Here is a 16,848-nt window from a genome sequence, read left to right as displayed (position 1 = left end):
AACGGCCACAATTTGAGTTGAAGTAAGACAAAAAATGACAGGAAAATATTGTTAGAAACATCAAAGAGGGGGAGAAAAGAGACGAAAATAGAATAACCAATGATGATAGAGATATTGCCGCCTTTATGCATGTTGGTCGTCGACCTCTTGTTACAGCCCCACTACCTACACAACAGGAAATGACATGCGATGCCCTGGTAAGGGCTACAATCACATATAAATCAGTAATTCCCCCCTCAGTTGGCTCTTCAAAACGCTCGTCTATATTTTCTAAATCGACTTATCTTCAACTATACTGAAAAACATGGCTGAGGTCTTTGGCATCGTCACTGGTGCTATCAGCATCGCCGCGCTCTTCAACAATTGTGTAGATTGTTTTGAATACATCCAAATCGCTCGAAGTTTCGGCGACGACTTCTCTACCTACCAGCTCAGGCTTGATGTCGCCAAATGTCGACTGTCAAGATGGGGTGCTGCCGTCAATGTCAACAACGACCCACGCTTCCTGAAAGACGCCTCGGCTGATCCAACCATGGCGTTGGCTCAGGACGTCCTGGAACAGATCGTGGCAAAGTTCAAAACAGCTCAAAAGGCCTCGCTCATGTACAAGACAACAGCAAAAGACAAAGACATGCAAGTCTGCTCTAAAGAAGATCTCGGCAAAGTTTCTCAGCGCCTGCACCATCATCTTCGGTCACTCACCCTCAAGCGACAGAATCGTGTAGGGTTGACAAAGAAGGCGTACTGGGCAATCTACGATAACAAAAAGATGGCCAGAATGATTGAAGATATCTTCACTCTGATGAATGACTTGGAGGAGGTGTTCCCTGCTACCCCTCAAGCTACCACTCGGCTGGTTGAGATGGAGATCGAGGAAGTCAGCGATGCGCAGGAATTGAAGATGATCCAAGATGTGGCCAAAGGCTTGGATCCCGTCTTGGAGGGCAGCAGCAAAGGAAAGCTTGAAAAAGTAATTGCCAACAATTCTGCTGGACGTATAAATGGCACGTCAGCCGTCAATATTGGCCACACATATGTCAAAGAGTCATTTTTGCAGTCCAAGGGATCTCGCGACACAAGCACCAATCATGTCGGTGAGATCAATGGAGGAAAACATACGCGAGTGAATGTTGGGAATACTTATGGTGGGAAGGGGTTTTGGGACTGATACATATCTTGAGTATGGACGACTTATTACGAAGTGGTTTGTGTATCGTCGTTTTGTTTACTTAGAGGAGTAGAGTAAGAGTGTGTGAAGTGACCTTTCATTAAACCCTGGTCTTAGGTGTTCTAGCTACCTGAGCTACCGAGGTAGTCAACCCCAAGAGTGTAGTTCCGTCCACTGAAATAGAACATGAGTGGGTGTAACCCTGGAAAAGCACGTAATGATCATCTCTGCAAAGCTCGCCGTCCGTCTCCGACAGGCCCTTAGGGATTCGAACTTCGATCAAGGTTCAAGCCCACAACACTAACAGATAGTTATATGTCCATGCCTCGTCCGAGTTTAGACCCACTCTTCGATGTGTTACGGTGATAGGAGCTTATTCGTTGCCGATTCGGCACCGATGGAGATATCAATAATTATCACCGACAATAATATCCGATCATGCTAACTTGTCAGACAAACCATATAATCAAGTCCGAATATTAATTAAATTCTTAGAATATCATCAGGTATAAATCCAGAGCGGCGCGCCGTTCGAATAGATTCTGTTCAATAATTACTTCGACAATCACTCAAGTCAAACACATCATCAACAACTTCCAAGTCAATATGTCAACCACCACCACTACTGACGCTTCTTCCCCATACGCCTACCAGGCTTCAGAGACGGCTCTGCTTCTTCTGGACTGGTATTCTCTATTTATAGAGAGACTTGCAGGACCCAACGCTGTCGCTGCACAAGAAGTCACAGCCCAACTCCGAAAATGGGCCAAATCCCAAGGCATCACAGTTATCCACTGTCTCATCGATGCCAAAATCACTCCTTCCCCCGTCATCAAAGACAAAGAGCGTATCCAAGGTCTTCTAGAGATCATGAAAACGTTTACAGACCCTGAACCAACTGAGCTGCGCGGAGACGAATCCGAAGTATATTTCCAACGAGACCCAGCCCACGTTTCAGCTATCAAATCCCCTGGCCTACTGGAGCATCTGAAGGAGAAGGGAATTAAATCTCTTCTTCTCACGGGATTAAGCACTTCTGGGTGTGTACTGAGAACAGCAGTCACAGCGACTGATGCTGGGTTCGCAGCAACGGTTATTAGTGATGCTTGCGCAGATGCGGATGAAGAACGCCACAGAGTCATCTTGGATAAGATTCTGCCAATGAGGAGCCACGTACAGAGCAGTGCCGAGTTCAAACAAACTTTTGAGGCACTTCCCAAGGCTTGAGCATTGGGAGGGTCGGGCACTTACATAACGTAATAGACGGATTTTTAAATGTATACTTCGAGACTTACGCCTTGAAAATCACCAAATAATAGTAATAGACGGATAAAGTGCAAATAGCTACATGGTTGGCTTGGAGGTGATTAGGAAGGAGAAATTCGGAAATGTTAGTGCCAATAGCATGAGCGGTAGTTGTGTTCTTTGGAATCGGAATCTGAGCTTCTTGAGGACTCGGTCAATGGCCTAAGAGGGTAAACAAGAAGTAAACTTGCAGTTCACGAAGCGCCCTGAACAAATACACATACAATTTAACCAATGGAACAAATAGTGATCATTTAAATGATGAAAAAATGAATCGTATAAACAAAATATGCTATCATTGATGAATACTGAGCTTGGCATCTATTACAATCTCGCCTTCACGTCAGTTGTTTCCCACAAACTGCTTCACAGCTTCATCCAGATCAACCGAGTAAAGCCAATCTACATCAAAAGGCTTTGTCTCCACCTCGACACCATCCAGCTTGGGCATCCTTCTCTTATTAATCTCATTGTTCAACTCAATGATCTTATCAACACGCTCCTGTCTTCCCTTCTGCCAACGATCCAGGGTATCACTCAATCCTTTGCCACTATTCTGCTTGGATTGACCCAGAACACCAGCAAATGTATAAACATCCTCAAAAGCTTGGTTCACACCTTGTCCAGCAGTGGGAGGAAGAGCATGGGCTGCGTCTCCGAGAACAACCACGCGGCCGTGTTTATCACTTGAAGACCACTTGTCGAGCTTGGGAAGAAGATAGAAAGGCCAGAGATTAACCCTCTCGGGTGAAATGTGAGAAGTGGCGTTGGAGACGATGGGAGGGTAGTCTTCCTTTCCTTCACGGAGAAAGTCAACACACCATGTCTTGTCCGAGTTCATAGCTTTCCAAGCATCGCGGCCTGGATCGTCGCCGACGAATACTTTTTGCTTGCCAATGAGAACTTCTGAGCCATCAGCCAACTGGGGCGCAATGACAAAAGCGCCGCGCTTGTCGTGCATGAAAGTAGCAGGTAGGTTGTATTCTCCATCTTCAAGTTTGAGTTGACTTGTTGGAACGGCAGCTGTGACGCCAATCATGTTTGTAAATTTGGGCGTGAGATCAGGGTTAAGATATGATCGGACACGAGAGTGAATACCATCAGCACCGATGAGAAGATCAGCTGTTTCTTCTGATCCATCAATGAAACGCCAAGTAACACTTTCTTCAGTCTCATTGACAATTCGATCAAACTTTCTTCCATATTCAACCTTGATACCCGCCTCACGAATAAGGTCAAGGAGTATGTTGATGAGTTCGAAACGATAGACACGGATACCGATGTACCCGTACTTCTCCTCGTTGCCAAACTCAAAGACGTCGACGAGCTTGTCGTCTTGAGATAGGAAGTATAGCTCGTTGAACTTGTAGCTGCGTGGAAGGATGCGCTGAAAGACACCGAGCTGATCTAGAGCGCGGAGAGAGTTGGGAGATAGCATGATGGCTCCTCCTATATCCAGAGGGGCACTTTGTTGTTCGTAAGCTGTGCTTTCGATGCCTTGTTGATGCAGTGCCAGAGCGAGGGCAAGGCCTGATAGACCAGCTCCGATAATAGCAACTTTGGGAGATGACATGGTGACTGAAAAATTAGGTGGATGAGAAAATGATGAAGTTTCGATCAATTAAGTTGATTTAGCTACACAAGTTGCAATGGATTGATGATGAGATGGGTGGAGGTGTAGGGTAAAGGCTTGTGTTGTGGATGTGTTTTGGAGACCTCACCTCGTCAAGCATCACATATATATTCACTTCCGACACCACCACCTCGGTCCTTTCAACTTACCCTCAAACCATCTGAATCCCACGGCCTTTCCAACCGCCATCGGTCTTTTCGCAAAAACCCTTCCTCCTTTACATGATCAATTGAGAGTTTGCAACCAGGAATGCCGCGCAGATCCGACCTAACCAATCATCTCCTCCAAGTATCGGCCGATGATATCCATCCGGCCGGTACTGCCACTTCTCGGCCGATAGGATGACACAGCCTCTCGTAGGATTGGCTGAGACTGTGGTGAGGGTCTGGAAGAGTCCATTTTCTTACACTTTGTACTGAATTCGTGCTAGTGCTGATTCCCAATCTCGTGTGATTACTAATGGATCATGTTATCTGCCCGGCCGAGCTATCGGGACCGGTCATATCGGCCGATATCTTGGGGCAGGAGATTTGCTATAAAGATTGATGACACAAGCCAGGCGCTTCACTTACTGTCAATCCATTATCATACATCCATACTTCAATTAACACATCCAAAGTTGCAACAGTTTTCCTTCTACAAAAATACCCAGAAATTGCACCTGCTCATAACAATATACAATCACAATGCATTTCCTCATCATTGGCGCAACAGGCCGAAATGGCTCTCTGGCTGTCCAAGAAGCTCTCTCCAAAGGCCACACAGTCACAGCCCTCGTTCGCAACACAACAACCGCCAAACTTGCCTCTCACTCAAATCTCACTCTCGTTCAGGGTAACCCAAATTCAGAGTCAGATATTACCAAGGCCCTCACAACTCCCCAACCACCTCAAGTTGTCATCACAGCACTTGCACAAGTCCGCGTCACCGAATCACCTTTCGCTGCACTACGTCCTGACACCACACCTGATTTCATGGCTGTCAGCATGACTGCTCTCATCGCGGCCATCAACAAATCTGATTTTCCCACTAAGCCCAAGATTATCGTCAACTCAGCACAGGGTGCTGGTTCTTCATGGCGTTCTATGAATCTTCCTGGAAAGATGCTGTTCAGTCATGGAAGTATGGGAATTGGACTCAAGGATCATAATGAAGTTGATCGTCTTGTAAGGGAGAGTGGATTGGTCTTTGTTCTTTCACGGCCGGTTATGCTTGCAGAAGGTGAGGCCAGGCCTGTCAAGGTCTGGCCTGATGATGGAAAGGGCTGTGCTTGGATGCCCAAGATTACAAGGGAGAGTGTCGGAAAGTGGCTCATTGACGCAGCTGAGAGCAGCGAGTGGGATGGGAAAGCACCTGTACTTACCAACTAGAAACGATGCGTCATTTGAATTAATGTTGGGACGGGGATTTATATACATAAAACCCGACTGTAATGGTCCAACGGTGAAGGATACGTTTCAGAAACTTTAAAGACTCTGGTCCTTTGAACTTCCCGTTTCATGTTAAATATATACTATGACAAACATGTTTACACTAATACTCTTTCAATATAACATATACTTTGATTTTAACAAACACCTAGTTGAGTACATGACTGATGTTTACCACTGCTCTCCTAATAACAGTCGATTGTGTTGTAAGGTGGACCCATCCAGTGACAACCTAGAGACATCTATTAATAATCATGATTAAACACTAGTGGAATATTTACTCACGTCCATTGAAAGTGCCTCCTTGGGCATTGGTCCAGTACTATGATAGCGTTTAGAAAGCACAACACGATGAGAATGTATAGATCACTTATAGCACATGCTGTACCCTCATCGCGGGGTTCTTCGGTGTTTCTCCATGTGCATAACTCATCGGTGTTCCCTGTAATTATTAGTATTTGCCATAGATGTATTTAAGCGTACACTTACAGCCAGTTCTGTATAGGTGATGCTATTCGTTGTTGGCAACCCAAGTTCCATCTCCAGACTGGGCCCAGGCGCTGGTACCAACGGCGAGGGACAAGGTAGTGGCTAGGACTGAAAGGGCAGAGGGGAAATGCATCTTTAATAGAGGTTTCTAATGAGATTTATAAAGATGTTGGGGTTATAAGGAGTAGAGATGAATATACTTGGTATATAAAAGGGAGAAGATTGCTTATTTATAATTCTCAAAGAACTATTGTGGCAAGGAGGATAAAACCTATAACAGTTAGACTGATTTTTTTTAATCGTGAGTTAATATACTAAAATGGATATATTCCGCTAAATCTCGAAGAAATCTTCACGTCTTTTGACAAGATTGACTGAGGATCAGTATATGTGCGAATCGGAAGGATTCAGAATCACTTACATGGAACCACTTTTCACGTATGTAGCGCTTATTATCAATTCTACAACGTTACCTTTCTAATAGGTAGCAGATGAAATGACCTCCTAAGTCTTTAGGTTACAAAAATAAAAAGTCTAAGACCTCTACTCTAAAGAGCATAAAGTGGCCTACTGATTTCGTCTCTTAGGCTTAAGGTGGCCAATTCTTCTGATACCCTGAGGCCTTTTCCCACATATGTAACCTATAATAAACCGAGATCCCAGATTAATTTGAACTAGCACTGCCCGGTCCGATGTTTCAAGACCTAAGGATTCAACTGGGTAGTTGAGCTTCAGTCTCGGAAGGATTCTAAACCCTGCAACTTTTTACGTCGGTTACACTTTTGAATTATAGAATCACAATCTAGGTTCATTGTTATAGTTATGAAAATTCTACATTGCGATTCTTTCGTCTAGCAAAGGTACCTGATGCAACGTCCAATGTAAGAGAAATCCCTCTCACTTGTTTTTAATACAGATATGGCATGTGGACTACGTACGATGGTTTTGGATAATAGTCATAGAGATAAAGAATCACAAATTTCGCTACCTAAAGACTATCTGTTCGTCTCTCAAGCCCGCTCAAAAGACAGATGTCGCCAACAAAGTGACCAAAGGAAAAACGCCGCCCCGTATCCAAACTGCATGAACTCCCCCGGAAATCAACACTGATCCAATTCCGCCTGCCTCATAGACCGTACTACATTGCGTTCAATGCAGAAGATCTAACTAGTGAGTTGTTGTAGGTGCGGATCGAGGTAGTGGATACTGAACTGCCCTACCCCGTGCAGAGGATAGTCGTTCAACGATGTTTCAAGTCGGACGAACTTCTGAGAGATGGAACCTCTCCAAGACCAAACATGAACGTTGGAACCGAAAAAGAGCGCCCTCGCTACAGCAGGGAAGAAATCGCCGTCCCCTGAGACCAGGGCGATGTCGCAGGGCATTCCGATATCAGACCACATCGTGGCATGTCCAATCATGTCGATAGCGAGTACAACATCAGCTTCTTTCTCTCGCCCGCGACCATTCCGTGGACAGTCGTAGCCGTACGCTAGGCCGTTTGCGCGAAGGAAATCGAGCTGAGGGTTACGGTCAAGATCAGCACCATAGAAGTGGAGGTGACCTGTTTCGTATTCGTTGGCATGGAACTGCTCCATGATGTTGGCGTAGAGGACACTGATTTTGTAGTTCCAAAAAGCACAAGGCATAGTAGCCTGACGATTGTGCAATGTTTTCCCTCCAATGGCAAGGTTGGAGTCGTCAATGTAAATGTTTTTGACAGACATTGTGGCGGTTGGTGGGGTACAGAATGATCTTACCGTGTGGCTAGAGTGTTTGAGGTGGTGTGTTGAGTGATAGATAGAGCGTGTTTGCGAAGAATCTTCTGTGGTATACAAGTTCAAACAGAAATGGGGGAATGCGATATATATACTTGGCTTTTGGCAAGGGCATACTCTAGCTGGTTTAGGATCGCATTGATGTTGAAAGGGATCTATGTCTTGTACAAAGCCACATGACTCTTGTCCTGGTATAAAGACAATGCCGTTGTATGCCTTTGTGCATCTATCTCCTGGCCCAGTGAAAGGCGATATACTTGCTTTTACGTTCGCTTGCGGAAACAACAAAGATTCTTCAAGTTGCCTTTGATAATACTAACGAGGTCCTTGTATAGGCTGGTTTACAGAAAGAATATTTCTGTTACTGGTTTTTATGCATAAGCGCCAGTTGACAACACAGATCGATGGAGGATTCGTTCATTTGCCCCTCAAACAATTTCCTAGAACTTGCGAAATAGAACAGTCCAGTATAATTCCCTGCCTTGTTAACTTTACATTATTGACAAGCGCTATGTAGTAGAAACTTTCTAGTTTGAGAACTTGGTAATTAGGAATTATATGTGAGATATAATAGTTTTAGGATAAATGTTATACAGATAACAGTAAGATTTCTTACTACCTGAAGGTTCTCTTCTACTATTCAGCCGGCTGTAATGATAGAAGCTCTACAGAAACAAAACAGAAACGCCTACCCAGTACTAAAATTCCATGAAAACTCCAAAATCCCAATCTTAAACAACCTCCTCGCTCGATCAGTACCATCAACCACCCTCGATAATTTCTTTAGGATTCGTGTTGAACAAACCATTCCGTGCCTCCATCCTTGACGTCTGCTTCAGTTGTGTGGAGTCTGCTGAGTAAGCTCTTCCAGGTGGTCCTCAAGATAATGAATCCTGACTCTCCCTGGATAAGCCAACCGGTTTTTGGCGACCTCAAACAATGAGGATAGAGACCTGCTCCAAGCCCAAACATGAACATGGAAGCCATGTTCTACCGCTGACCGCACAGCAGGGATCATGTCAGAGCCGCCGGAAATAACGACAAAGACACACTGATCCGGAAAACTTTGATCGTGGTTGTTTTGTAGAAACGTTTGGCTGTAGTTGTCCCTCAAGAAGAAATGAGTGTAGATGACTTCAGTGACCATGTCGGCAGTGAGTTGAGTGTCAGCTTGTTTCTCTTTGCCGCTGCCATTCCGTGGGCATTCGCAAATGCTTCCGACCTCACCGTGTTGGCACAGGGGGTCGATCTGTTCGTTGTCAGGAAGATCTGCGCCGTAGATGTTGAGACGTACTGAGTTGGGGTTTGGAGTCTCGATAAAATCGAGCTTCTGCATGATGATGCGACGAAGCGCCAAAACTTCGTAGTTCCATGGGCCCCCATTCTCCATGCCGCTAGACCTGTAGGCTCTCTGGCCTCCAATGGTGAGGTTGGAGTGGTCGATGTAGATATGTATGGGGTTCTCAGAGGACAAGTTTGGATGTCCAGCCGGCATTGTGACGGTTGATTGGGCAGCGAGTTCTCTTTCCGCTCTAGCTGTTGATCTGAGATGATACATGATGGCGTCTGTTGGTAGATGATGTTTCTGCTTTGCATTGATTGACAAGAATTGAGGGAAGATGATGGATTAATATACTTATCAGATGATATGGACATGTCGCTGGGCTTAGGACGCCAAGATTTTTGAAAGGCCTCCATGTTTCTTCTCAACTTTCAATATTTTTGTGAGTCCTTTGGTGGTTTCAGATGACACACATGTAGATTTGAAGATCTTTGTACGTCCGTCTCCTGACCCGGTGTACAGGGGCCTAACAATGGCTTTCAGCGTCGCTCACGACAGTAACAAACAGTCTTCAACCCACCTTTGATAATGCGGAAAAGCTCCTTTTACGGACTGGATTCTGGAAAGAACTATTGTGTTACTGGCCCTTGCTGTGCGTTGACAGCGGTTCTTACATGGTTGATGAATGAAGGGTTCATGAGACTCCCAATCCAACGGCCCAGCATACCTTCCTACCACGGATACCTACATTCTGAATGAGCTCCAGGTTAGAAAATGGCTCTCATTCGGCAACTGTACTATTCCACGAATTGCCGGGTCGAATGGCCATAAGGCGTGAGTGCGAGCAAATTGGTTAAATCATGTTACACTAGAATAACATCGGCTATCCAATCCTCTAAGCAACGAGTATCTACCTTCTCAAGTCCTACTACACGATGGACCAGCTGAATGTCAAATTTCCCAATCCGCTTATACACATTATCACCATCATTCGATGACCTTTTTACTACAAGCCCGTCGATTTGAATCCTGTCTATCATAGGAAAACGGCACTCGCACAAAAATAACAGACATGCTCCTTCCAAGTAGACAAGGTCTGACTCAGAATAGTCAAGGGAAATACCCAATCTCCTTCCAGGCCAGATTGGGCTATTTGCACCAAACTTGAACAATTTCTCATCATCCGGGGAGTTCTCTTGAAAAACACGTCCAAGCGGTAGAGGCAACAGAGGTGCTGCGATGTGTATCTGTCGGTTTAACCTTTTCTTGAAGTCTTGTATCTTGTTGCTTGACGGGAATCCGCCGATCCACCTCATCCACAAAGTCGTGTCTTCATTTTCAACATATGGAATGAAACCATTTCCCTTTGCCGAGGCCCAGGACCAACTGGGGAAGCCCTCGATTTTAGTTAGTCGTTCTGCATTCGGTGCCTTTGACCAAAGCAGTCCATTCATGGTTTTGTGCTCGAATATTCCTGCAAAGTAGCCCACTTTATGGCGGTTGGATAGACATGTTGCAATTCCATGTATAGCGGCCAATCGATCTTCAGGCTTTGTGAGGTTCATTTGGTTGTAGGACTGGATGAGGTAGCTCCAGTGATAGCCAAGAGCATGATTCTTGGTTGACTCAAGAATATGTGAGATACTTGTTGAAGCCTGGTCAGAGAGACCCATCTTGAAAGGGCAGTCATTGATGAATCTACTCGGTATACCGGAATGGCCAGAGATGCGTTCTGGGCCTTCTTCGCAAAAGTCCTTTTGACCTTCCCAGAAGAAACCATGTCTACACTGCCAGATCAGACCGTTCTTGGTCCAGTGCAGTATCCGAGGTGACAGAAGCCATTCTTGGAGACACCAGCCGCGCTCAAGCAATGGATTTCGAAAGATCCTCCGCGAATCATGAGGAGATTTAATAGGCCGGCCATCAGGATCACACCATTCTCTGAAAGGAAACTTGGCTACTTTTCTCTCGATGAGTATGCCTTCCGAACTATCCTCTGCACTTGACGCTGCAATGCATATATAGGAATTTGAATAGTAAGTCGCCATGTTGGCAGATTCTTTCATCCAGTCTTCTGTTTCTCCGTCATTGTCTGGTTGGATAATACACACTGCGTCCACCCAAAGATAACGTATTTTCATGCGCCTTGTGATTTCAATGGCGTCTCGTATAGTTTTTGGGAACTCTCGCAAGTCCATTTTCTTCTTTCTTTGTTCCATATTGTTTTGTGTCGTTCGTGCACTCCGATTTCCTTCACCCCAGCGATAGCTCAATATCGAGTACAAGGGCTTCATGCCATCCCTTGGATACTCTGTCTGAGACTCTATGAGTCGGAGAATGTCTTTATCCTGGGTACCGACATCTATCAGTCGAGTTGGTAGAGATGATGTCGTGCACGAGTCCAACAATGTGCATTTCTCGTGTTTCCCGGAAATGGTACAGGCCGTCAGCCATTGGTTGATGTTTTCGAGGAGAATTTCCAGGTCATCTTCTAGGGTATCTGGTGCCAACCCTGTAAGGTCTAGTCAGCATGGGTTCATTATTTGCAACAAGATTTCCGAGGGGTGTCATACGTCGGATAGTTGGGAGTGTTTGTCCTGGTGACTTTGTTCTTCTATCGTCCAACATGTCGTATTTGGGTCTTTTGCGATAGCGTGGTCTTTTTGATTTAGGATCAATGGACCTATCCTCTGAGATGCTCCAAGGCACAGGGTCATCTGTTGCCAAATCCACACCATCGTAGACAAGCGTAACACGGATATTCTGACACAATGGACATCCCTGGTCGCATGAACTTTGTAGTTCAGAAAATGTCCTATGATGTTTCACGGTTGGCATTACATAAGGCTCGTTGAATATATCCCAAGGCATACCCCGGCACTTCTCGCAAAGCAACTCGCTAGCGTGCCTCTGAGGCAGGGGAAGTTGAGGAGACGTGAGCGACATTGCAAGTCTTAACTGGTATGTGATACGCTAGAACACGCAGAAGGTTGGACATTACAGGAAAGGTGAGGGATATTGAAGGGCATAGAAGATTGCCATGCTACCGCACAGCCTCGGAACATTTCTAGTGCCAGCTTGCATCATCGCCCCACTGTGCATGCGTGGTCGCTAGTGTATGGAGCAAATTTAGTAGGTAGAATTGTGGGCAATATGTATACTATCATGAATTTCTCAGTTTGCGGCTTCTTTTGCAACAAGCTACCACTCGTTCATGTATACTATCATACTTGCGATCAGCTGGAGGTGGGGAATTCGAAACGCACGACAACTCATGATATGTTCTATTCTGATACCTTTCTCATACTAGACCTACTGTAACGCAATACTGCTGATGTACGGGAAACGACATCAATCCAACGGCACCAGGTCACTGGCCAGAACCACCACCATCTTTCTATCCCGTTGAGCGTTGTAGTCGGTTGATGCTCTTAAAGACCAATTCGCCTGTTACATTGATGCACATGTACAGCTGAGAGTAGTCTTGGCGGCTGGGGGTTCATTTCACGCCTCATCCATATAACGTTTGACACATGCAGGGTCAGCGCGCGGCAAACCATAGGATAAGAAGAATTAACATTTATACACAGCCCCGAGATAAGAGAAAAGGGAATATTTCTAGCCCGCTTGTGGTCAGGAAACAGTCCTGATAGGCGGGAGGCTTGGGCCTTTGCACTTGGTCACATGCATGTCCTGAAACATATAGTGTCCATGTCCCTTGTAAATGTCGAACCAACATGCATAAGACGCAACCAACACAATACTGTGTATTCTTGTGATGCCATGGAGAATAGCATAAATAACGTATTTGATAATAAATCTCTCATTTGGCATATTTCATCCCCTATCTACTTCGCAAAACAACAACCAACTCACTTTTTCCTCTGAGCCTTGTAACTGGATTCCATGATGGCAAACAGCTCGTCAAACCCACTACCAACTCTTTTCCAACATCTATCATTGGGAGAGGGTGAGACAGCTTCTAGCCAGTGTGACACACCTAAAAGAAAAATTAGCTTTTCGTTTTCTTCACCGCAAACCGGCTTGCCTTCTTCGCGCTCACCCAATGACTCATTCATCTTCGGCCAGGAGTCCTCGAACCGAAGCACCGGCCCAAGTGAGAGATTCCAATCCAACAGTGCATATGTCATTCCTCCATCCTTTAGTGCCATAGCTGGTTCCAAGCCATTTTCGTTTCAGTCAATCCCGTTACCCCCACAGTCTCAAACATCAGCCCCGACTTCTCAACTACAGTCACCGTTCACACCAGTCACAATCTCTCCACCGAGATTGTCTGCAACATTCAGTGGAACTAGCAGCACGGCAACTCCTTTATCGTTTCTTTCACCATCGACCCCACAAAGCAAGACTGGGCCTTCGTCCTCTCTTTCGCCAAGTTTAGACACGCCAAACTCTAGTCATGTATCGTCGCCAATTCCTGAGCCACCAGCTTCCATAATTCCCTACGATGCTAGAACAGAGGTACCACCTACTCACGCTCTCTTCACGGATACTTTCCAAAACGCACTACTACAAGGCTCTGAAACAGCTCAGAAGGTCGTGAGGGCTATTGAGAAACTGCAAGCTGGCGCCTTAAGAGAGTCAGACTCGGAGGTTCGAAACTTCCTCAGTGATGCAAAGAGTCTGCAACACTTTCAGGGCACTGACACGCGCACAATTGCTGTTCTTGGGGACTCGGGTGAAGGTATGGTCTTGCTGAATTCTTCGACTTGTTTTTAGATGTGCTAATTATCCGTATAGGAAAAAGCAGTCTCATAAATTCGTTACTTCACTTCCCAGGAGTTGCTCAAACGGTATGTCATCTTCATCACCTCATGAGAGGAGGAACTTATGTTAATGATGTATTCACGACAGGGCGATATTGGGTCTGCATGTACCTCCGTCGTGACGGAATATCGGCAGAAAAAGGCAGAGCACACTAAACCGATTACTATTAGCGTTGAGTACCTCTCGGCACCAGAGATCCGAGAACTCATCAAGGAACTTCTTTGGAGCTACAGGCAAATCTTCCTTGAAAGTGTTGAGTCGGATGAAACTTCGGAGCAGGATTACAACCGCTACATGAGAGAATCCGAACAAGCATGGTCTGCACTAAATGCTGCGTTCAAACACAAACGACAATTCACGCAACGAATGGCCCAAGATATGTCTGAAGGTGCTTTGGAAAGGATCACTGATCAGCTCATCAAGTGGACAGAGGAGATTGAGTGGCCTGCAGGCGGTGTTGATGGATTTTGGACATCTACTGCCCAAACGGCTGATGAATGTGTAGAGCAGACAAAGTTCTTCATGCAAGACAAGTTCTGGCCGTTTACCAAGATCATCCGGTAAGACAATCTTTTCCACTTTTACAAAACATTACTTATATATTGACAATCTAGTGTATACCTTGATTCCGAAGTCCTCAAGACAGGAGTCGTCCTTGCGGATTTACCAGGTAAGTCTATGAAAGTTATATCTGAAACATCTTATTAATATAGCCTACAGGTCTCCAAGACACAAACCTGGCAAGGGTTAGAGCAACACAGGATTATCTCATCAAATGTGACACAATCATAATTGTGGCCAAGATATCCCGTGCCATCACAGACCAATCTCTCAAGTCTTCGTTATTTTATGTTCTCTCTCGACACATGCCCATCGAGTGGGAACAATCTGGTACACAGAAGCTCAATGTTTCTGTTGTGTGCACCAAGTCAGATGTATGATGCTCGGTGTGGTGTTTTATTTATCCGTTGCTAACAATTTCAACAGGAAATCGATCTTCGTACAGCAAGGCTCGAGTTCTGCGGCCCAAACAAGAGCATTCCTACCGAAATCATGACTCAGCTAGACAGTGACATAAGTAACGCGAAGCAGTCCAACGATAGAGCAAGAAAGAAGGTGGCCAAGAAGCAGTAAGTCAGACGTCATCTAATCTGATCAAGTTGATCTGACATTGGTATAGACAAGAGCTTCTCCTTGTCCAAGCGCGGAACAGACATGTACAGACAAATCTACGAAATGTCTACTCATCAGAGATGAACGGTAGAAATCTCGATGTTTTTTGTGTGTCTAACAACTGGTATGAGAAGTATTGCCCAAAAGGAAACACCAAGTTTGTGGAAGCCAGCGGGGTCCCGGACCTTCGTCGTTTCTGTCACACTGTGACTGCAGATGCCCAATTCAATGAAGCGAAACACTTCCTCAAGTCCAGGCTATCTACTCTGCTTAATACGATTGATTTGTGGTCCAGTAGCTGGATTCAAAAACAGGACGAGATTGAAGAATTGGACGACTCTGTACACACAAACATCACCGAGCTCATAGAACAGGTAAATATGGATTTGAATACCTATCTATACAATGCTAAACAATCACACAGATACCTGGTATCGTAAAGACATTCCGAGAAGACTTTACGACTTGCTTCCAAGAACAGATAATGACCTTTTTCGGTATATGCCTAGTCTATGAGATCTATGGAGAATCACAATGTACTGATACAATCGCATCACAGGTCAGAGAGACCAGCACTGGGACCAAGCTGCAATTCGACAAGGCTCTGTATGGGCAACTGTAAGTAGCCGACTGTCTCCTCATAAATGGAACGAGAAAGACTGACAAGGTTTAGCAATGGCACTGGAGTAGGAACCCACAAACTAAGCGATATATGCCACTAACGACGTACAGCTCAATACAACGCATGGTGTCTGAGAAATGGTGACCATCAGACCTCGAAGCGCGGACACGAGAATTGGAATGCCAAGATTTTATGGAAAATGCGTATGGAACTTGAAGGTCAATGGGACCTTGTCGAAGACGAAGTGTCAGAAGCTTTCGAAGCCATTTCTGATCGTGTCAATGACCTTTTGAACTCGTTCACAATCACTTTGCACGGTAAGTTTGCACTACGGATAATATTTGAGACTCGCTGACGTGATTCCTTGGACAGAATTACTCCCTCCACGGCTTGCAGACGCCATTATCCAAACTGTTGACTTGCAGATTGGTAACCTTGAATACAGGATGAGCAGAGAAGAAAGAAAGTTCTTGGCGGAAATAAGGTAAGACCAGTCACTTGATTTAGTTCGGCATCTATCTACTGTAACAGTTCTAATATGTTTGCAGAGCTATACGCAGATACGCTTCTGAGTCGAATTACAACTCATACATATTGCAAGATATGGTCCCTGTATATCGATCCGCATCTAATCAATCTGGTAATTACACCCTTTCCCCTATCCTTTGTCAATTGCAATAGCTAACGACGAAAAACTGGAACAGGTACGGGTAAAGCCGCGCGTCAAAGGTCTATAGTTCAAGGGCACATTGAACAAGGAGTCATCTTTCCGAAAATGGGCATCGCCATCTCGGAAAGCATGGAATCGCTGATCAAAACAACATCAACGAACCTCAAGACAATACTCACGGGTGTTATGGCTACTGTCAAGGCGGATGTAGACATCGCATTGGGATCCCACTCCAGGTCGAGGGTAACTCTTGACAAGTCAAGACAAGAGAGAATGAGAGAATTTGCGGACGAGGTTAAGTGTTTGAGGGAGGGACATGAACGGCTGTTACAGAGTGTTGAGGCAATTTGACATATAGTACGTCGGTAGTTCCAGGGCTGGGCAGATCATCAAGTTACATTACCCATGTCCCTCTTTGACAACACGCTGTCATCATTGAGCTTCGTGAGGAAACTTACTGTAGCCATAAGTCAGGGTCATCAGGCGACCAATTAGAACCCTGAAAGCTGG

General features: G+C 45.3%; 7 protein-coding genes across 7 annotated transcripts; 3 read left to right on the top strand and 4 right to left on the bottom strand.

Moving 5' to 3' along the window:
- Positions 1–304: 304 nt before the first annotated feature.
- Positions 305–2,395, top strand: FPOAC1_004189 (uncharacterized protein; the record flags this gene model as incomplete). The annotated part of the gene is made up of 2 exons (XM_044848743.1): positions 305–1,094; positions 1,743–2,395. 2 exons carry the CDS (start codon positions 305–307, stop codon positions 2,393–2,395), a joined length of 1,443 nt encoding a protein of 480 aa, XP_044707453.1.
- Positions 2,396–2,816: 421 nt separating this feature from the next.
- Positions 2,817–4,046, bottom strand: FPOAC1_004188 (uncharacterized protein; the record flags this gene model as incomplete). Its single annotated transcript, XM_044848742.1, has 1 exon — positions 2,817–4,046. One exon carries the CDS (start codon positions 4,044–4,046, stop codon positions 2,817–2,819), a length of 1,230 nt encoding a protein of 409 aa, XP_044707452.1.
- A 746-nt stretch (positions 4,047–4,792) lies between these two features.
- FPOAC1_004187 (uncharacterized protein) lies at positions 4,793–5,476 on the top strand (the record flags this gene model as incomplete). Its single annotated transcript, XM_044848741.1, has 1 exon — positions 4,793–5,476. The coding sequence occupies one exon, from the start codon at positions 4,793–4,795 to the stop codon at positions 5,474–5,476; it is 684 nt and encodes a 227-aa protein (XP_044707451.1).
- A 1,712-nt stretch (positions 5,477–7,188) lies between these two features.
- Positions 7,189–7,752, bottom strand: FPOAC1_004186 (uncharacterized protein; the record flags this gene model as incomplete). The annotated part of the gene is made up of 1 exon (XM_044848740.1): positions 7,189–7,752. The coding sequence occupies one exon, from the start codon at positions 7,750–7,752 to the stop codon at positions 7,189–7,191; it is 564 nt and encodes a 187-aa protein (XP_044707450.1).
- An 886-nt stretch (positions 7,753–8,638) lies between these two features.
- Positions 8,639–9,298, bottom strand: FPOAC1_004185 (uncharacterized protein; the record flags this gene model as incomplete). The annotated part of the gene is made up of 1 exon (XM_044848739.1): positions 8,639–9,298. One exon carries the CDS (start codon positions 9,296–9,298, stop codon positions 8,639–8,641), a length of 660 nt encoding a protein of 219 aa, XP_044707449.1.
- A 650-nt stretch (positions 9,299–9,948) lies between these two features.
- FPOAC1_004184 (uncharacterized protein) lies at positions 9,949–12,031 on the bottom strand (the record flags this gene model as incomplete). The annotated part of the gene is made up of 2 exons (XM_044848738.1): positions 9,949–11,597; positions 11,659–12,031. The coding sequence occupies 2 exons, from the start codon at positions 12,029–12,031 to the stop codon at positions 9,949–9,951; spliced, it is 2,022 nt and encodes a 673-aa protein (XP_044707448.1).
- Positions 12,032–12,994: 963 nt separating this feature from the next.
- FPOAC1_004183 (uncharacterized protein) lies at positions 12,995–16,689 on the top strand (the record flags this gene model as incomplete). Its single annotated transcript, XM_044848737.1, has 14 exons — positions 12,995–13,790; positions 13,847–13,899; positions 13,961–14,433; positions 14,488–14,543; positions 14,594–14,808; positions 14,861–15,003; positions 15,054–15,420; positions 15,471–15,543; positions 15,606–15,664; positions 15,720–15,732; positions 15,779–15,985; positions 16,041–16,152; positions 16,217–16,308; positions 16,373–16,689. The coding sequence occupies 14 exons, from the start codon at positions 12,995–12,997 to the stop codon at positions 16,687–16,689; spliced, it is 2,976 nt and encodes a 991-aa protein (XP_044707447.1).
- Positions 16,690–16,848: the final 159 nt, after the last annotated feature.

Source organism: Fusarium poae, chromosome 2, assembly GCF_019609905.1.
Source record: "Fusarium poae strain DAOMC 252244 chromosome 2, whole genome shotgun sequence".
Lineage (NCBI taxonomy): Eukaryota > Fungi > Ascomycota > Sordariomycetes > Hypocreales > Nectriaceae > Fusarium > Fusarium poae.
The sequence above is the reverse complement of the archived record's forward strand: the minus strand, read 5'-3'. Positions and strand labels throughout refer to the sequence as shown.